We start from the raw sequence: 22,653 nt of genomic DNA, 5'->3' as shown, positions 1-22,653 counted from the left end.
TTTTGCAACATAAAGGAGGGGGTCGGTGATACAAATAACAAGAAATTCTGTTTAAATATATTTGAATAGCATCCACTAAAAAGTTACTACAAGTATTTAAATGTATTGAACAGTTTCTTTCAGTTCTTCATTTGAATTCTTTTGCGTGTTCGATGTGCATATTTAAAATATTTGAATTTGGATTCAAATTGTTTTTAAAATAAACAAGAGTGATTTATTGAGTGGCTATTTTGAGTGGTTTTCTAGAAATAAGTTGCTACCATGTAAAAAAAACTTTATCAAGTTATGTCAATTATTGCAAAAAAGTATTATCTTTGTTTATAACCTACGCTGTACGCAATTATCAATATTTGACCAAATCATTAAAAACTCAAAAGCTTATGAAAAAAAGAATCATCTTAACCATCGCATAATACCTATAATTGTAAAGACTGGCTGACAAATCCATTTCTGGAAGTTTTTGGGTAACAGTACTTTTTTTATTTTATGTGTTAAATAATCAAAAAGATTTCCAACATCATCATGCCTAACCTTTTCCCAACTCATCTTTTCACCATCAACTTTTCCTCCATCACGAAATAATAAAACAAAACACTACTTACCAGGCTCCTCAACTTTGTAAGACACATCACAGGATCCATCCTTCCTATCCTTGAAGTCTATCTCCGCCTTGCTAGGTCCCTCCAGGGAGATCGCGAGCTGGCCTGCTCCGGCCTCTCTGGTCCAAACGTTGAACTCGTTGAAGCGCCCGGCTTCGCCCCTCTCGAGGCCGGGGCCTCCGGCTTTGACTAAATGAGCTCCAGAGTCTCTGAGAGGTCCAACTGTGAACTGGAAGGGTGATCCTGTGGAAATATAAAGGTATTTAATGGTCGAGCAGTAAAATCTGTGCTAATTATTATAAGGAAGAAAAATTTGTTTGTGCACTAATCTCAGGAACAGGTCCGATGGAAAAGACGTTTCAGAGACACCCTATAAATCTATACAATAATATACATAGATGTATAATATATGGTTGTGTATATGGTTCAATGGTTCTTGTAATCCAGATTCCGAAACATTTTATACCAATGGATATCCTTAGGAACTAACGTCATATCTTGAAAAACCTTTCCTAGGTTTGAATTTTTCAATCAGCATATCACATTTCCCGTGAAGATGAAAAAAAAAATATCTGATTTTCTTTCGCAATTTGTGGTAAATATTATGAAGAGCCGGCATAATCATCTGTCTAGCCTTTTTCCAATTAAGTATTATGAATTAAATTAAGAAAAAAAGAATATCTCACCAGGAATATGGATCTCCCTGTACTTGACAGACACGGTGTGGACTCCCAACTCCTTGGGCACGAAGTGGACGGAGTAGAGGCCGTCTTCCACCTCCTGGATCTCAGCGTCTTCGGAGACGCCTCCAGGGCTGGTGACTGTAGCTGCCAGGTCGAAGGAGGTGATACCTGCGGGGTTAAGGTGAGTATTAGCGTCACAGGTTAATGTCCAAATACGATCATGTATCGGTAAAATTATGAAAAGATTTTTCATTTTACTAGTATTCAGCTTATTGACGATGACACTTGAAAACTGTTTTGTCGAGCGTAATAAAACCGAGCATAAAATCTACTAGTGCGAAAGTGCAATATATGATTAAAATTAAAAAAAAAACTTATTTATTTAAAACTGAGAAACTAGAAAAAATACTTAACTTAGAAAAATAATTTCAAAGAACTCTTTCTTTTCCCTTTTCAATATGCCTTTACGAAAGCTTTGTATGTTATTTTTTTTATATAATTATGGAATTTGAAACTTACCAGGCATCTTGAAGGTGAGCTTGCAGTTGGTGCCGACCTCCGTGAGAGGAGCAGGGTCTCTCTGCCTCTGGATCTTCTCTCTCTGCCTGTTGCTGCCCTCACCAGTCACCTACACAATAGTTTATCACATTATTGACCTGCTTCAAGTTTTATGACATCACTGACTAGTTCCAGTAGTAGCTTCCAAAAGGAACCACTTCCCAGAATCACAGTAAGTTAGTAAATAATTGTACTATTTGCTAGATCAACTTGCTCGTGTAACTAGTGTATGTCCCGTCAAAATTGGTTCAGCCATTTTAAACAAATACGTACGGACAAAAATTTAAAATACATAATATATAATGTTATTTTGGTACATTATGTTCCTACAGTTATTTTAATATTACAACTGGATACTCCAATTTATTTGTATAGCAATAGACCATTTTGATACAATTTTACAAAATCATGCATTCTGGATTTTCACAACATCAATTGGGAGGTACTTTGTTACTTAAAACGCTTTTCAATGTCAAATTTTTAGGTTGTTTACCTTGACAGTGAAGGGAGATCCTTCCACGTGATGATCAGCGAACTTCAGGTTGACGATGTAGTATCCCGGCTCAGTGGGCTTGTAGCTGATGGCCAGGACTCCATCCTTGCTGTCAGCGCACTGGATCTCAGCCTTGCTGGGACCTGACGAGTAAAAAATAAAATAACTGGTTAACAATTTTCACTTTTTCACAAAATCGGATTTCAGATGCAAATTTTGTAATTTAAAGGTTTAAGCAGACTTAAATAAACCGGCCAAGTGCGAGTCGGACTCGCGCACCGAGGGTTCCGTACAAATCCTGTATAGATAAAAAGTGAGTCTCGCGCCAACCGTTCAGTTTAGAACAATCATAGTTACGGTAATTTCGTGAGAGTCAAAATAGTTAATATTTTTTATTTTATAATATAACTAAAATAGTAGGCCAGTACCTTGTAAAAGTTATTTTATTAAAGTTATTTATATACAACATTTTATAGTCATCATTCAGAAATCTGATTGAAAATAACTAATTATGTCTTAAAGGTCATTGGGCATATCTGACCCGCTTTGTAAAAAGTGGCGGACATGAATCAAAGTAGTTTTAAATCGTGGAGAATGGTATGACGTTTCTTTGAATATAAATATTTTATTAAAATTCCATGGAGACGACTGTCCAGGATCGTTTGAAAAATATAAAAGACAAGCAGTTTCAGAGGATTGTAGAGGTTGCAATGCTAGTTTTTATTGTTAAAGAGTTTTCATAAAGAAGGAAGATGCCAATTCGGATGACCAGGATCTGATGAGGATCTGGAAACCCTGAGATATCGAGGGCAACTCTTGAATATTGTAGGCACGCATCGAATCAAAACCAGACATGTGACTATATTTTTGAGGGTACTGGTAAACAGTAAAGGTTTGGAGCTGATTTGATTATGGAGACTACAGAGAGTCGAGGGAACTCCTGAACGGTATGTTGCAACTACCACGTGTTTGAGCTTATTTTATTCGTATTGACGAGAACTTTTCACAAAAGTTAAAAATAAAAACTTTTTACAAAAAAAAAAAAAAACAACAAGAAAACTGTTTATATGCATCGGTCTATATCTCGGTAGTTAAATAAATATAGATGCATCCTCTAGACACCGACTTCTAGACCTAATCGCATTGGGGTAACCTGTAATGGTAAATGTATGTAGATAAATAAATAAATAAATATGAGCCCAAACACGACGTAACTAAAACATGCCGTTGAGGAGTACTCTCGACTTTCTCACGTCTCCATCATCAGGTAAGCTCTAAACCTTCACTGTTTGATAGTATCACCAGACATACATCTGAGAATCAAGTTTTAATCCTATGCATGCCTACAATTTCTGATAGTTGCCCTCGATTTCTCAGGATTTCCATCATCAGATCCTGACCTGATGACAATGGAAATAAAAGGCGAGTATACTCTTTCACTACAAAGAAATGATTTCTCAAATCCGTCAAACTTGGTCGTTTAAATTCTCCATTGAAATGAGGAAAATATTTGATGTTTACACCTGATGTTTTAATGTTTTATGTAACTTCAAATTTATCATTTTCGCAATTTTTCCTTTATCTGTACTTTATAACGTTGCTTCTTGCCGAATTTCAAGATTCTGAGTTCACGGGAAGTACCTTGTAGGTTTTGATTCCCTAGCGTGTGACGGAAATTCGTCTAAGGTGTCGGTATAACTGCTGTATCTTTTGATCGCGTTAACTTAGAAGTTTGATTTTTTCACTACCTAAAGGGACAATAGACCTAAGTATTTGGTATAAATTTCAATTTGATACCTTTATTCGTTCATGAGAAATAAGGTAGTAAGTTTCATTTTATTAAAATATTTTTTTTAATGTTATATAACTAAAAAAATTAGATTTTCGGAAATTTTCCTGTATTTGCATTATATGACAATGCTTCATGCCAAATTTCAAGACTCTGAGTTTACGGGAAGTATCCTGTAGGTTTTGATTCCTTTGCGAGTGTCGAAAATTTGTTGAAAATATCGACATAATCGGCTGTATCTTTTGATTGGCTTGGCTTAGAAGTTTGATATTTTCACAGCTTAAAGAGGCAATAGACCTGAGTATTTCATGTGAATTTCAGCTTGATACGTCCACGCGTTCTTGAGATAAAGGGTCTTGACAGACAGACAGACAGACAGACAGACAGACAGACAGACGGACAACAAAGTGATCCTATAAGGGTTCCGTTTTTTCCTTTTGAGGTACGGAACCCTAAAAAGAAGACTCTTCTATTTGAATGAACGTTTTTTAGGGTTCCGTACCTCGAAAGGAAAAAACGGAACCCTTATAGGATCACTTTGTTGTCCGTCTGTCTGTCTGTCTGTCTGTCTGTCTGTCTGTCAAGACCCTTTATCTTAAGAACGCGTGGACGTATCAAGCTGAAATTCACATGAAGTACTCGGGTCTATTGTCCCTTTAAGCTGTGAAAATATCAAACTTCTAAGCCAAGCCAATCAAAAGATACAACCGATTATGTCGATATTTTCAACAAATTTTCGACACTCGCAAAGGAATCAAAACCTACAGGGTACTTCCCGTAAACTCAGAATCTTGAAATTTGGCATGAAGCATTGTCATATAATGCAAATATAGGAAAAATTGCGAAAATCACATTTTTTTTGTTATATCATATAATAAAAATATTTTAATAAAATGAAACTTACTGCCTTATTTCTTACGAACGAATAAAGGTACCAAATTGAAATTTATACCAAATACCTAAGTCTATTGTAACTTTAAGCAATGAAAAAATCAAACTTCTAAGTTAACGCGATCAAAAGATACAGCAGTTTTACCAACACCTTAGACGAATTTCCGTCACACGCTAGGGAATCAAAACTTACAAGGTACTTCCCGTGAACTCAGAATCTTGAAATTCGGCACGAAGCAACGTTATATAGTACGGATAAAGGAAAAATTGCGAAAATGATAAATTTTAAGTTACATAAAATATTAAAATATTATTTTTGCTTACATTACATTAAATATTTTTTTAATAATTATAAACTTACTACCTACCCTTTTTCACATGAACGCGTAGAGATATTAAAGTTTTGAATAAAAAGTGAAGTTCATATCAAACACTTCTTAAATACAATTGCTGTGAAAATTTTTAAATCTTTCAAAGGTTATTGGGCACCTTAGCATGGAAACCATACCCACGGCGGATACGAACGAAATATATAGTACATATAATAGCACACGATAGCACAGTATAATGATAAAGACTCTGATTTACTATGGCATTAGTCGCATCAATGTGAACCATGAGAATCTAGAGAAAATCAGGTGTAAACATCAAATATTTTCCTCATTTCAATGGGGAATTTAAACGACCAAGTTTGACGGATTTGAGAAATCATTTCTTTGTAGTGAAATAGTATACCCGCCGTTTATTTCCATTGTCATCAGGTCAGGATCTGATGATGGAAATCCTGAGAAAAATCAACTTCTAAAAACAACAAGAAAACTGTTTATATGCATCGATCTAGATCTCGGTGGTTAAATAAATATAGATGCATCCTCTAGACACCGACTTCTAGACCGATGCACCTAACATCTTTTTAATTTCTTTCTTGGTTTTGTTTTCTTGTTGCTTTTTTATATGTTTGAAGTTGGATTTGGTTTGTAGAATGCAACAAAATAAAATAAAGCCGACTTTATAAAACAAAGAAAGGGATAGAATTACACATTTGTCAAGGCTCCAGAAACGTAAAGCCAGCAGCCCCGAATCCTACTCTCTAGAAGTCGTTGTTACAATTCGACAGCTACAAGTGGTCAGGCGGTTTCGAAAAAAAACTGAAACTGGGGCTCGTTAGGTGATTAATCCCTCAAAAATAAAAGATCCCATTTCTGCAATGGCTGCTTTAACCCAAGTTAGTAGTGAATTCTCATCACCTAAAATAAAATAAGCTCCAACACAAGGTTACTGCTATAAATTGTAAAGGAGTTCCCATTACTATATCTGATCTTAGCTATCGACCCCACAATGGCAGTGAAACCTATCTATGTGGAAAGTCTTCGCCAATACGAATAAAACAAGCCCAAACACGTGGCAGTTGCAACATACCGTTCAGGAGTTCCCTCGACTCTCAGTAGTCTCCATAATCAAATCAGCTCCAAACCTTCACTGTTTACCAGTACCCTCAAAAATACACTCACATGTCTGGTTATGAATCGATGCGTGCCTACAATATTCAAGAGTTGCCCTCAATTTCTCAGGGTTTCCAGATCCTCATCAGATCCTGGTCATCCGAATTGGCATCTTCCTTCTTTATGAAAAGTCTTTAACAATAAAAACTAGCATTGCAACTTGTACAATCCTCTGAAACTGCTTGTCTTTTATATTTTTCAAACGATCCTGGACAGTCGTCTCCATGGAATTTTAATAAAATATTTATATTCAAAGAAACGTCATACCATCCTCCACGATTTAAAACTACTTTGATTCATGTCCGCCACTTTTTACAAAGCGGGTCAGATATGCCCAATGACCTTTAGACGTAATTAGTTATTTTCAATCAGATTTATAAATGATGACTATAAAATGTTGTATATAAATAACTTTAATAAAATAACTTTTACAAGGTACTGGCCTACTATTTTAGTTATATATGATAAAATAAAAAATATTAACTATTTTGACTCTATTTTGAACGGTTGGCGCGAGACTCACTTTTTATCTATACAGGATTTGTACGGAACCCTCGGTGCGCGAGTCCGACTCGCACTTGGCCGGTTTTATTTTATATAAAATTACGAAATGAATTGATAAATAATGCTAGAAATTGGTAGTCCTATTTGCTAAGACAAGCAGCATCATTTGTCAGCATTTATTCATTTTAGTATAATTCTAACTGCTATATGAGATTGTATACTATGACATGTAGCATTTGGTAACAACGATTGATATTTATAATCTGAAAAATATTTCTAATATGAAGTTCGTAATATACCTTCAATGGAGAGGGAAAGACCACCATAACCGGCATTCCTGGTGTCTACGGAGAAGGTGTTCTCGCTGTGGGTCTTGCCTTCCTTCAGCGCGGTGCCAGAAACCTGGGGAAAACCATAGGATTATTATTTGCATAAAAATACACTTATTTTGTCTAGCTTCAAAAACTACATCTAGATATGGCTTTATTGATTTCCCAACAATACTAAAATTTGCACACAAATACTATGAGTTTTATTTGTTTTAAGACTCCTTCAACCAGTTTCAGATTATTTACGTCTTTTACGTATATGTTTTATAAATCCAAATTGGATTTTGATGAAAGTCAATGGAGTCAAAAAAGTTTACCTATATGTAACAACAGAAAGTGAAACGGGCTCCTTTTTTCAAGGGCCGGAAGAAGGCCTCTCAAATAAAACTTCGGATAGTTCGTATAAAATTATGTTTAACTCACCTTAACTTTCTTAGCATCACCAACTTCCTGAGCTAGCACAGTGATGTTGAATGGAGAGTTCTGGATGTGGACTCCCATCTTCTTGACGGAGACGATGTGCTGACCAGCCTCACGAGGAGTGAAGCTGATGCCAATGTTGCCGGATGGCAGGCGCTTGAGGAAGCAGGGCTCTTCAAGACCTGAAGGCGCCTGGAGGTGATAAAGTGCCATTCTTAATAAAATGTAGGTGTTGAAAGAAAATGTTTATTATCATTAAAGCAAAGATTGAGGACTGATTTAAGAAAGAAAAAGAAACTACTGAAAAAAAGAATAACAAAAATCTTGAAGTATTTGTTTTACGTCATTGTCCTTGGTTGCAATATCTGTCACTTAGCTCAAATAGGGACAGGGAAGATAATTTTGAGATTAAATTGTAGTGGAGGATAGTAAGGGACTCCTTCTATTTGTTAGAAATAAATGATGTTCAAACTCCTTACCTGGATAGAAGCGTTGAGGGTACGGATGTCATTATCACTGATCTTGCCAGGGAGGGTGACTTCACTGCAGCTGCCTACAGAGATCTGGTTCCTCTTACGACCCTCGCCAGTCACCTGGAATAATACAAAACGACTACTATAGGCGAAATCATTGAAAACTGATCAGATGAAAACTATGGGCCTTTACATTAATGATTAAAAGGGTAAGGTATGGAATTAGAATAACCCAAAACACTACTTTTTTGTGGAAATGGAATAGAAACAAATAAAGAGTAACAACTATTTGGGACCTACCTTTTACTAAAGCAGAAACTTTTGATGAGTTGATTAAGATGAGAGTTCCAAAATCTTTTTGCCCAAAACCAAGATCTGGTAGTGCCATTAGGGGTGAGTACACAATCAGTTAAAACTTTAAAATTATAAACAAACCTTAGCAGTGTAAGGTGAGCCCTTGATGTGCTTGTCTCCAAACCTGACGGAGATCTTGTACTCTCCAGGAGCGGTGGGCAGGTAGGACACCGACACGGTACCGTCCTTGTTGTCATGGCAGGTGATCTGAAAGGAGATGGTAGATTTTTAGAAAAAAGTTAGCAGAAAAGTTGATTTTCTTCATGGAGAAAGATAAAAAGGCCTAGGTGAGAATTAAAATAGTAACACAATTTAAGCCCATTGAAGAGGTTTTTAAGTGACTTTAAAACTGGAATCAGCATTAGTTGGACTTCTATATTCCATTAAAGTCTGATTTCAGTATCTTTACTACATAGGCAGTTTTTATGAAAATACTAAGTTGCTAAATCTCTGTACATCTACTAAATATGCTGTCTTTTTGCAATTTTTGCACTTATACTCAATTTTGTAAATTGCACCATTTACGTCTAAGATAAGAACTTACCTCAGCCTTGCTAGGACCCTCAACGGCCATGGAAAGACCACCAGAGCCGGCTCCCTTGGTGCTGATGGTGAACTCGCTGGGTTCACCACTGACACCGTTGAGGAGACCAGGGCCGTACGCAGTCACGTAGCCTGAAGATATAGAGTCTACGTGGAACTTGTAGGGAGAGCCTGTAATAAAGGTTTAATGTGATCAGTTACTTTAGAATTACAAAATTACAAATTATTTCGAAATTGGTGGATCTACAAAATATAATGATTTCAAGTTGATGTTGGCTTTCAATTTAACTGGATACAGGTATGTACCAGTGTTTAAGATGGAGTGACAGCCTATGTCAACCCCTGCATTCCAGTTAAGATCGGAATTTGGTAAGAATTGTTATAGAATAGAATAGAATATTTTTTATTTGTAAAACATAGGTATTGACATTGGTATTGGTTGTGTTGGCTCCGCCGCTTCACAAGCAGAGGACCTCAAACGGCGCAAATATAGTAGCCTTATCGGGAATTACATGTTTGAGCCGTTTGGGGTTGAAACTCTCGGGCCGTGGGGTCCGAGTGCTCACGCGCTTGCGAAGGAAATTTCTAAACGCCTTGTTGACACTTCTCGTGACCCAAGGGCTGGCTTTTATTTCGCACAGAGGTTGAGCATTGCCATCCAACGTGGCAATGCTGCCAGCCTTCTGGGTACATTACCCGGTGACAGTGATGAGGAGCAATTTTTTGATGCAATGTATTTATTAGTTTTAAGTTGTACATATAAGTTTATTTTTAATTTTTAAAATTAATGTAAATATTATGTTTCAAAACAATATTCCCAGGTATTGACAAAATAAAGATCTTATGTATGTATAATGTTGTCAGATTTTACGACTTTACTTGTTATTCTGTTTTCTCGTTCTCATTTGTACCCTCTTGAAAACTTAGCTTAAAGTCTTTAAAATTGAGAGGCATTTCAGTATGTAGCTCTTAAATTATTATCCTTCCTTACCTTGCACATGTTCACCATTGTATTTGACGAGGAGCTCGTGAACTCCCTCCTCGCGAGGCTCATACTTGATGCTGACTGTTCCATCTCTGTTGTCCTCGATCTGAGGCTGGTCTATGTGGCCGGATGGCATTTTGACCTCGGCTGCAATCAAAATGATGGTGGTCAATTTGTGATGATACTAAGGGAAATAAGTCTTGATAATGATTTTACTATAGATACATCTTGGATGGTTGGGAGACGCTGTTACTTTGCTTATTGCTGAAGTTTTGGAAAAATGCATCTTACTGAAAGAGGGTAGGAGAGCAGCTATGATGACGTAGGTCGAATTGGATATTTAATTGGTAATATTTCATTAAACAGAACACTATGTATTAAAGTCTACTGGTAATACAAAATATATAAAATTTAAAGTAATGTCTCCTGTCACAGTATCATCACATTAATTAAACATTTTCACGCGCAACTCGTGCGCAGGGTCAAATGACGGATATGATAGCTTTAAAAACATCGCATATAAACAGGGGTCTTAAATCTGACCTTGAATCAAGGTCAAATAGTTGAGAAAATGAATTTCAGTCAGGAACCGTGAACGGGTTATTAAAAATATTTTATTGCCCATTAATATTTTTGACACAACCTTGGAGAAATAAGTAGTGGCTTCGTCATTTATAATTTAAATACTTTCTGAGATTTTGACAGGAGTAACTAATCTTTTGCAAAATGGGATAATATATGAGGCTTTTAGAAAATAAATTAAATAGATATTAATTGGGTCTAGTTCTTCCTAGTTTATATTGGGGACGGTTCCAACCGTTCTAAACCATTAATACTAACATCTACACACAGATTGATTAGATGTCCTCAAATAACTTTACCACTCAGAATGCATGCAATATTGAATAGTTTTCTGCATATTCTGGCCGTTTACCGCAGTCACTAGTAGCCAACTTCAGGGTGGCAAAGCTATGTGACGAGAACTATAATTTCCTAAGCAATCCATTTCCAGTTCGGTTCATTCCTATTCCTCACTTAGATTGGACAAATAATTGAGAACTTTGATCCAATTTGCTATTGGAGTGGTTTTGAGTACCTCCTTACAATATCAGCCTTTATTAAAAAAAAGAATAAAAACACAATATACAAACCTCTTCTACTATCAATATGATAAACAGTGACGAAATTCAACGGCGTAAAATCGTACCCAAACCCGTGTCTATTGAAACTGATCTTATGGGTTTCGGAGAACACTATAGGTATAGCTTCCTGGTCAATCTCTGATACTGAGAAGTATTTTCTACTGTCATCGAAGTAGTACCGAGATAGTTCGTGCCAAGCGTCCTGCTTCTCGTTCCCGCCAACAAGAGAATTCCAAAGTCCACTTACAAACGCCATTTATAAAGAATGGGTTTCTTCTAGTGCGGAAAATATGGATTAGATTTGTGTAGTGTCAATGTGTGTGTGTCATTGTTTGGTGGTCGTTTGTGTGTGTGCCTTGTTGTCCCTGTTTGAGGACATTTTTGGTTATTTGGTTGCTGTTCGTGGGTTTTGTTGGTGCTACGATTTGTTTCATATAGACATTTTTGATAGTATTAGGTTTCAGAGTTTTTTGGACATATAATAACGAGGTTGTTATTATTGCAATTGCATGGTTTTTATTTTCTTTTATTTTTTTACTTAACATTTTCGAAAGTTTTACGTAACATTGATATTTTATGCCGTAGAAAATAAACGCCATCTAAAATAGTACTCGACAGAAGTATTTTATCTGTCTAACGTCTAACCTATTTACTAGTGTAACAGTTATTTTAATATTATAATAATTTATTTCCGGGCTCAAAAAACTCTTTGATGTGGCAAAAACTGGCGTCCTAGCCGCCTCATTTGCAAGATGTTGGTAAAATTTATCTTAACACTTGACAGCTTGTATGATTTTATTCGTGTACACACAAGACGTATATTTGTGTTAAATTCTATTTATCTACTAATTTATGCTAATAAATATTTTTTTTAACTAACTTTTTGTAGTTCATAAAGAGTACTTGCCACATAAGACTAAACAATTAGCGGACACTTGATCCGATAGTTAGCAACTTTAAAAAAAAAAATCTTGATTCCGATCATAGAGTTCTGTTGCTACCGGCTGGATACCTGATGTTTGTAATGTGCGTACTAATATTCATCTTCATAAAATAATTATGTACGAGCCCAAACAAACTATCGACTAAAAGTTTGCAGTGCGTTCTTAACAAAACTAACAAAACATGTACAGTATTATCTTTAGTTAAGACAACTTTTAGTTTTAAAACTATTAGTTGTTCCTTTCCGTTCACATGTTTTTGCGCAACGGGCTAATAATCTTCAAAGTTCATAAAAATATTTTATACACGGACTAGACACATTGTTTATCCTACAATTTTGACATCGTAACGCATAATAAAAATAGTTGGCAACCCGTGACGTTTTTTAAATATATATAAAAAAAAAACATGGCGGCTTTGCGTCATCGCGAAATGTTTATGACCTCTGGCCGGTGACAATTTCATTGGTAGTCAGATGTCGTCAACCGTTTAGCTCGATTATTTTTTATTAATGGCTACTAAAATTATTTATTTAATAGTCCCAACATGAGTTTTAGATATAAGGGCTGTTATTAATGGGTCTTATACAAAAATGTTAGCACATCGTTTTTGGGGACTCAGTTTATACCCCGCGGTTCTGCCTCGGCGTCGCTCGTTCCAGCTTTTTTTCTGTTAATTTCTTTCTAGTTTTTTGTTAATAGAGTGGTATAACATACATGACCTTCCTCAAGCATCAGTTGCAAGTAGAAAAATAAACCATAACCTAATGAAATTAGAACATTTCATATTATCTTAGCCTTTGATTCGTTTTTCTTACAGTCTAGCAGCTTATCTCTCACTAATAGAAACTCATAAAACATTATGAAAAGGGATTTTTATGCAATAAAAAATATGTCACTTTTGCCCCTGAAACCGTTTAACATTCAGATTTATGGAAATCTATCAGCAGCTCATAGCTTTAAAACTACTTTACGACATAGTAACCCTTTTTTATTTCTATGTATTCAACGATCTGCGTCGACAGATAAGCCTTTAAAAAACAACATTTTTCTAACGTTATTCACAGAAATAAAAAAAATTGTGGCATTATAAAAAAATACTCTCGATACAACGCCATCTGTGTGTCAATGCCATAAACTACACAAGGTTTTGTTTTGCACCCCTGTCTAGGATGGTGCCTGCTTCTATTCTCACTAGATGCAGCTAAGCTACCATCTCTAGTTCTTTTTGTACAAACAATAAATAACGTTAAAAGATGACAGAAAGTAGATTTAACGTAATTTTGGCTGGAAGGCAGTACCTAAGCTGTCTTCTGAAGCTGTCTAGCTGAACAATAATATTGACATGTATTACCGTTTGTCGCCCTGCTTTAAGTTATAACAACCTTTCACAATTGCGGATTTTCAGCAACGTAGCGGTGTCGCGCGGAAAAACCAAGTGTGAAAAGGCTGTATGAATAATGAAACCTAAGGCGATTATCACACTGCCCCGCATGATGCAGCGTAGTGCGTGGATGCGTTTTTTTCCGTTGTATGGAAATATCTCCGTTTGTATGGAAAACACGCATAGTCCAACACACTGAAGATGCATCTACGCGCGTTCATGCGGATCACGCACATACATGCGGAGAAACACGCACCCCCGCGCGTAGGTGCGGGGCGAAACGCAAGGTATGGCACACTGATCCCGCAGTGACGCGCGTGATTTTGAATGGGCGTGACGTGTATATTTGAAAATGGAAGCCGCCGTGCGTGAATTTACAAAACGCATCTACGCGCGTGAGTGCGTGAAAAACCCGCACGATGATGCAGATCTGCACTCCCGCAGGAACGCGCGTAGGTGCGTCGACACGCAAGATGCAGCGTGATGCGGGGCAGTGTGAAGATCACCTAACTATCGAATTGTATCATCTGTCAAAGCATTTATGAACTTTAGCAGAAATGAACTTAACTTTGTAAAAATATCACCACTTATGTATGACCCATATAAAAAGGGGGACACACTTTTTCTCCCGCTCTCATTTCCATAAATAACAAAACCTGACCTACAAACATACAAATCATATTTTCAATTAATGAACACGTCATTTTATTTTGATTGATATCAACATTACTGAAAATAATTGCGTTTATATTTAAATGTTTTCTCTATAAGCAAAACGGACCAAAATATTTCTTGGTAGGCAGACTTCCAATAAATAAATAAACTTATAAATAAAATCGAACTGTCAGTCATTCAAGCCAAAATATTGTCGACTAGTCTAATTATATTAATTTCGAGGAAACATAAATTTTAGAAGAAATAAAGTTTTGGACAGATAATATTATATTAGGCGTGACACGATTTTTAAGTACTTTACATCTGAGCTTGGGTTAGTACTTGCAAGAGTTTCTGTTTATATGTTTTAAGTATAGATATATATATATTGGTTTATCATGCTTGTTTAACTTATTGAGTAGGTAAAAGATTGTTAATATTGTGCTCATTATTGCCTGAAAGTGGCCACTAAATGCCTTATGCTGATTTTAGAAAACTACCCCTCAAGTCATTCACAGATATGGTAGATTTTCTTTTACGTCTGCTGATTGAAAAAGATGATTTGAAAAAGTCTGTAATTTTAAAATAAAAATGGCGTCTTAAAATTCTGCTCCTGTTACTTATAACTTCGCACCCAATAATATGTCTGTCAACAGTTAAGCTGATGTGTTTTAAAAGTAGGTATATTATATATTTCTGTTATATATTTATTGGTCTGACTCACAGGTCGATTAACGTGCTTCATAAATCACTTTTGTAACACGCTGTACGGTGGGTTGGTCCTTCGAAAAATAAGGTATATAAATAACTATATTTCCTCTGTGACTTTGTACGGATCCCGAGGGAACTGCGTCCCGCACGTGGTTAAAAAGCAACCTATCTCCGATAGAGTGGTAGGTATAACCTGTCCCTATGCGGAATTTTATATCAATCTTTTCAGATGTTTTGAATTAAAAGGATAGCAAAGAAACACGTTTTTACCGGAGCTCTAGTCAGCCTTTCTGGTTAATAAAATTGGCTTATTTTTCATTAGTTTATAAGAAAAAGAAACTTATCATAATGTCTATCAATGTTTTTGAACTCTCAGACATAGAAACACTGTGTATTTTTATACGAATACAATTTATATGAACAGTTCAAAGAGAATCCGCTACGACCGCATATTTAAGATAACAGAAAATATTTATTATCAAAGAAAATTCAGATTTCTTACAAAACTGTGTTACTAATGTTATTTTTCATGTTTTATTTATTGTGACTTCCCACGGCGAATTGTCACATGTTTTTTTATAAATAAAAGAGATAGGTTTATATTAAAGACTGTCAATGATAAATAAATTAAAAATAACAGCTGCGTTGACCGTCCCATCGAGGTTAAGCTAGGTTGCCGAGGTTATTTTAAAGATGGGATTTCATGATCGTTTATTTAAAAAAAGTATGGATTTGTATTTGCTTCACAACTGATTACTTTTAGTATTTAAGATTTTGCTAAAATATGTACAATGAATTTAAAGTCGGGTCGAAAGCAAACACTCTTTCAACTGAATAATTATTTTATATATTTCCAAATTCTCTATTTACGTTACGTATGTACGGGTTGTTATCCCTGTTAAAATATAATTATATAAACACTATAATTCCGCAAACAAATTCACAACAACTACAGAAAACTAGTCTTCATAACAAAGATAAACTTCTAACAACGTGTATGAAAATGTCAAGTACCCAACTTCAGATAATTTTAGAAACTGTTGGACAACAATACAAAGAAAACATAAACATTTCATATTGTGAATGAAAACACTAACACGTTGAGGAAGATCTGAGACTCCATTATAACATCCGCCCAGTTATATTAACTGCTAAAACAACGGGATTTCACCTACAGTTTGTATGAGCTCATACCTACATATACTTTGACACACTATAAGTAGTTTGGTATAGTAACTTTACGATAGGTACTCAATATTAACTAAAAAAACACTACGCTTAGCTTCTCTCTAGCATTGCTGGTCTAAAATCAACCATTTCCTGCCTTGCCTTGCTTATTTTCCTAATACGCAATTTTTATACTTGCAAAGACATATTAAATTATATAGTGTAATTACCCATTTCTCCGATTCTTACCTCGAAATACTCAAACTTTACTTGAGTCTAGTTCATCCTGTCTCAGCAATTCACGTGTGAAATAGACAAAATGATACTTAAGCAGTCTTTAAATTGAGTGGTGTTTCAGTATTTGGCCGTTAAAATCCCAATCAGTAACTCATATTTTTTCGTATATTACTCGACACTTAAAATGTCATAGCTTGATAATAAATAGCCGACAATCTAGCTAAAGAATGTGGATACAAAATCCAAAAAGATAAATCTAAATTGTATTGGTTTTTCCTAGGATTGGCACCTTTAAACAAAAGAACAAAACAGCGAAAATTCTACCGATAGTGTACCAAAAAAATCGGGCCATTAAAAGCGGTTTCCATAATATTTTTCTAGCTGTAACATTGAGACTCGAGTTCAAACAAACCGACAGTTGTTAAGGTTCATGTATTACTATAGTAATTAGTACATTAGACACTATTTTCGTTATACTAAAGCTGTTCCCTCGCTGACGGCTCGCGAGTGCAAAATTCCTACTCTGTGATTTATATTTATTGCGGACTAGTGATGTGACTATGTTCAGTAATTTGAATATACAGTTATCGATATTATACAACAGGAAATATTTTCTGAAGTAAGAAAAAGAAATATCAATGAGTGTGTATCTTTGGTCTAGTGTTTCCTTTCGTTTTATCCTTGTGACATGTTGTTTAAAAAAAAAAACATTAAGTTTTCAACCATATTCATAGAACTTTCATAGGGATTAATAATACGATGGCATTAGGTTTTATTTGACTACATTTTATTGAACTGACTACAGAAATGTAAAACTAAAACATTTTGTTCCCGCAAAAATGCCACCCGCCATCTTCACGATACAAATCTTACGGAACATCGATATAAACACAGCACATCACTAAAAGTCTTCTCTAAATCTAACGCCAGAACATGAAAGCGTTCTCAGCACAAAAACTGACAAATGTACCAATAAATAATACAATCCCACAAACTTTACAAAATACCACGCTATGTGCCATTTGCATTATCAAAATAACTTTATTCATGAAAGTTATATTTTTGAATAAGAGGTGCAGCACTGGTAGGCATTTCCTTCATGTGAATAAATGTATGGTGAATACTTCTTTATGTACCTAGTATTACGAATAAAAAATACTTTTTATGCATCCAAAGATATTAAAAATAACATATTTACAAAGTCATTTGTACTTCATAAGTATGAATAAGTGAGAGTGTATTCCGAAAATCGTTCGAAATATTTCATTCAAATCACTCGCTATCTATTGTCACATTTTTAAATGACATAAACATATGTCTTGCGTTCACGACGGACTATAAAAATACAATATATGAGCATTACACTTTATAATGACATGTAAGACTGTTTTATTTCAATATCTTTACAAAATGGAGTTGAATTCGGATTGTTGAAATTTCTCAATCGTAACCTGTCAGCAATAAACTTTCTTAATGAAAACAACGTTAAATGAAGGAATTTTTAGTGTCGGTAACAACGTTGCTTATAGTAGTTGAATTTAATGTTTGTCTGAATAAATCTACTTTTGTGTACATATTTATATTACTGAATTGGTTTTCAGATTAGACTATTTTTTTTTATTCGAACCAAAAACTTAGTTTGTATAATTACTTATGTTAGATGACTTTTTGTAGTGTGAAATGCACGATCAATTTTACTACAAAATGACAAGCGTTCTAAGATACCCCTGTTATTATCCTGAAATAGTAACCTTCTTAAAAAAACCGTGGTAAGAGTAGTTCAACCTAGATTTATTAACTCTGTCAGTAGGTCACTAGATACTTCATTTTCATGATTAGCTCCATCTACAAAATAATATTTCACCAGAAATTAAATAAATTAGCTCAAGATCCCATTAAAATAATATCATCATTAAGGTTACAAGACACTTTCATAATTACACGTCACTTTCGTATATATTAATGTCAAAAATTAAACCAGACTGTTTGTATGTCTGTGGGTAATTTCGTACATTTTAAAGGACACGACCTAGAGAAATAGGTGAATCTTTTTCAAATTCTGAATAAATTACAAATCCGATGAAGCAGCGCAATTGGAGCCCGAATAAGTCGTCTTAACAAGAGACAAACAAAAACTGACTGGTATTTTTTGAAAATAAAACTACTAACTTACCTGATATAACTGCAATACACTTAACTACCTATTCTATTCCAACAAAAATGAAAACTGTCCTATGATTTTCCTGAAGTTCTAGCCTGTCGAACTTTCTAAATTAAAACATTTTTTAAATAGTGATCATCAGTGCTAGTTTAAACTCAGCATAGTTGTAATTTTACAGCCTTTTTATCACTCCCTATTGCTATTAGCCCTAAACTTATTGAACGAAACATGTCCAGGCATGAAACCCATTGAACTACATGAAATGTATCAACATATTTTTTGGATACCAAAAGAAAAATGTATCATAAATTTATTTCAGCAAGAACATTAGATATTTATAATTGTGGATATTATAAAAACATGCTATTAGTTACGCATTTTAAAATAAAACTGGGATGTGTATTAATATTACATTCTTTCTTGTCACCTAATCTGTCGACCGGCAATTTGTACGTTCTGTCACAATTTTTAAAGCGTTTTTAGTATGGCTAATTAATTTTACCGTTATAATGTCAGGATTTTAATATTTTGCGACAGTGTTGCCAAAATTAAATGTGAAATCGGTACAATATTTAAGAAGCAATTACAGGATTTGATTTGATTTTTGACTTTGACATTATTTTGCTATGCAAATCCATATTCCTTGGTTTTGTTTTTTGTAATTTTGGCTGAAAATTTTTTTGGATAACCATACTAACGGTGAAATGGACGACCTCTATGTATTAATAATAACAACATCCTATATTTTTTTACTTGTTGCTTCTATTCAGTTGTGCATGAAAATAAATGCATCAAAAAACAACGTCCATAAAGTTAATAACAAATAAGTACAAACATTTATAAAAATAATATTATCATTTCGTATCAATTGACATGGTTACTTTGACGGTCCGAAAACCGTGAACAACTAAGTTACGCAGATCACTCGAACATTTACATTGCTATACCTACTTAGATTTCTTCACAACTTAATCATGTTTTTTACAGAGCAAATAAGGTGGCAAGACCATTGCAGCAATATTTGCAAACAATTTTGCACGCAGTTTTTTAAGCGATAAAATATCGATTGATTTAGTAATAGGTGTTTCGATGTGTTTTTGTCTTGCGCAAATTATTTCTCAACCCTTATTAATTTTCATTTGATTTAAGTACGTAAATTCATTAAAGTCCGGGAGAACTACTTCCGGCAATTCAGCGTAATACTTTACCTGTTATTTTCAGGCTTTAGACCTATTCTGTACACAAAATCCGTTCAGTAATGATGGCATAAAAGCGTGACAGACAAAGTCACTTTCGCATTAACAATATCAGTACGGATGGGTTGCAATATAAAACAAACGCATTTCGTGCCTCATTACCGCTCACACCTTAAAAACATCAAAGTTAACACCCTGTATCTAGATATTACATCTGACGTACAACATTTTGCGCAAGAGCAACGCGGAGGGCGATTTTAATTCTGGAAACTAGAGCAGATCACCAAGATATGTGTACACTTATAAACCTACCTACATCACATATTAGAGGAGGAACTTATATACCTACCAAAATGTTTGATATAAACAGGTAAGTGACCTTTTGGAGTACATAATTACGTACGCACTCGAGTGAAACCGCTCGCGGAAGCCAGTCAAAATAGGACTAATAATTTCCAACTTATCAACATGACGTATGTGTCAGTGTCTGCACCAACAATGTAATAAATCAAAGACCAATAACCATTCGTCTCAAAGGACCAAAATATAATTCAAACAAACTATCTCATCACTATATACCTAACACTAAATGGTGATCCCATTTACAAATGACAGTTCCATTAGAGACAAAACTCCAATCAAAGTCTAAATGAGACTTCAAATGCACTGGCGACTTCAAAATCTGAGTGTACATTTGACAAATGGGCTAATATTTCTGGCAAAATCTGACGTCATGACGATATGACGGATACGTATTTTGACACGAGAATATTTCAAGGATAACAGCTGGGTTCCGTGGGTAAAGATTTACTGGTACACTCTGAATTCCTGAAGTAAACATACATACATAGTCCAGTATCAAAGTTGGCAAAGGCGCTTACGACATTGTATCTGACAAACATCCATATTCTAAGTGTACTTACTATAATTATTAGCCCTTTTGGGTGACTTCAAACGGCTGTCAATCGTTTATATACGCCTTTGAACTCCTATTTAAACAAATGTCATGTAATGAGAGGTATTAGTGTATTTGCCAATTTGCATTGATGGTCAATCATTTACGATGCAAATGTATGTATATGTTTACACCTACATATTGTTCCTGAAACTAAACACACATTTTATCAGTAACTATAGCTGCATAACATAACGAGTATTTTATTTGGATATAGGACCAAATTATCTGTAGCTTGTGCACTTTTGGTCTTTATTCATCTGAACTTAAACTTCAGAACATTTCAACTAATTTTTAAGCTGCAAAATTGAGATGTTATTGCATTACATTTTGAAAAATTACGAAGCTTTGGTGCTATCTTTATCACATTTTTAAATATAGTTATGTTTTTTTAAGGTTTACTACCATTTCACATGAATGGAATAAGATAAAAATCTACGTCTCTCTTTCATTTTAATAAGAATGTACAAACTTCCGGAGCGTCTCCCTTGAGATTAAGATCAAAATGGATGCTGCGTCTAATTCGAGATCCCTAATGTGTTTTATACGACTAAAGCTTCAAACTCACTCACAATTTTAATAAAATGTTCTTAATAATTTACATCACACTAATATTCCAGACATGAAAGTTTGGGTTTTTGGATATTTACTCTTTTTTCCTTTGACTAAAAACCTACTGATCTGATTTTGGTGTAACTTTAGTCATTTTTACTTCGCATTATGTTAAATCCAAAATTCGGTTCTCGGTTCAGCGAAAAGCTTTTTTCGTAAATCATGTGAGTTTTTCCACAGTAAGTTCATCTACATATAGGCTTCAGCCCTAACTTTTGTTTTCTGGTTTGGTTTTCTTTGATTATCATTGCTGGGTTAAAATATATTTTTACATGCAAACATAATCCATAATCTTATGCTACAGATACCTAAAACCAACTAGCATACACCCTGGTAGTTTGGATAAAACTACCCTTAACGGACGAAGTAAACCAGTTGCTATCAATGATAAAAACTTGAGTTTTTTCCCACAACGCAAAACAACTCTTAAACATATATTCCAAACTAAAATAATTTGACATTATATATAAAAACTGTAAAATAATGTTGCAAGCTCGATATATTAGCCAACGACGCTGAAATTATCAGGGACATAGATCGTGAAGCGTCAACGGCCATCCGCCAAGAATGTAGCCACCAAATTACATATCCGTTGAATATATTATATACAATATTATATATTTTATATACTAGTTAAGCCACACGGTTCCGTCCGTGGTTTTAAAATCTGGTGTTTTGCAATACCCAATAAAAGTCAGCATACTTTAAGAATCGCAGCGAGATGTTAAATGCACGGAAAAAAGTATCGGTCTACCAAATGCAGGGATAGAAGTCTACTACTTATTTGTTAGCCCTAAATGCCACTTCAGACAAGATTCTTGATAATATCTGTAAGGAGTCTTATGGCTAACTTTAATATTGGCAAGTCGGACAAGACAAGACACTAGGTAACTTAAGTGAATAATCCAAAGGAAATAATATAGCAAATTTGGAAATAGCTTAATTGTGTGTACTTTTGTAAACGTAAAACATTGTTCAAAGCTAATTTGCATATAGTGAACTATAGATCGCATTAACCTCTATAAGTTAGGTGGCTTATTTAAACAAACTATTGAGCTTGATATACTGCTATTTGCCTCCATCCGAGGCTTAGTCCGCATTCCTCGATAAATGGTGTTTCTAATACCAAAAGCAATTTTCAAATAGGGGCAATAGTTTCTGAAATCATTGCGTTCAACCAAACAAACTCTTCAGCTTTGTAATAGGAGTATATAATATTATTTATCGATATACTAGCTTCTGCCAGCGGCTACACTCACATTTTATGGAACTTACTTCACGCACCCCTATAAAAAGTAGCTTATAGCCTTCCTCGATAAATGGGCTATCTAACACTGAGAGAGCTTTTCAAAGTTCCTGAAATTGGTGTT

General features: G+C 34.8%; 1 protein-coding gene across 17 annotated transcripts in view; it reads right to left on the bottom strand.

Annotated features, from left to right (window-relative positions):
- The window catches only part of LOC110375042 (filamin-A), a 307,158-nt gene that overhangs the window by 11,401 nt on the left and 273,104 nt on the right, over positions 1–22,653 (bottom strand). For 10 of the 17 annotated variants that reach the window (XM_064041774.1, XM_064041777.1, XM_064041782.1 and 7 more), the window contains 10 exons: positions 10,130–10,270; positions 9,140–9,309; positions 8,677–8,802; positions 8,248–8,361; positions 7,772–7,960; positions 7,319–7,421; positions 2,334–2,476; positions 1,802–1,910; positions 1,286–1,450; positions 603–842 (listed from right to left, as the gene is read on the bottom strand). In XM_064041774.1, the coding sequence (XP_063897844.1) occupies positions 603–842; positions 1,286–1,450; positions 1,802–1,910; positions 2,334–2,476; positions 7,319–7,421; positions 7,772–7,960; positions 8,248–8,361; positions 8,677–8,802; positions 9,140–9,309; positions 10,130–10,270 (1,500 nt within the window). Of the gene's footprint in view, positions 1–602; positions 843–1,285; positions 1,451–1,801; positions 1,911–2,333; positions 2,477–7,318; positions 7,422–7,771; positions 7,961–8,247; positions 8,362–8,676; positions 8,803–9,139; positions 9,310–10,129; positions 10,271–11,274; positions 11,631–22,653 lie in introns of all 17 variants that reach the window. The other 7 variants (XM_064041768.1, XM_064041767.1, XM_064041766.1 and 4 more) reach the window with 3 other exon arrangements.

The sequence above is a fragment of the Helicoverpa armigera genome, chromosome 26, assembly GCF_030705265.1.
Source record: "Helicoverpa armigera isolate CAAS_96S chromosome 26, ASM3070526v1, whole genome shotgun sequence".
Lineage (NCBI taxonomy): Eukaryota > Metazoa > Arthropoda > Insecta > Lepidoptera > Noctuidae > Helicoverpa > Helicoverpa armigera.
Note: the sequence above shows the minus strand (reverse complement) of the source record. Positions and strands in the feature narration are given on the sequence as shown.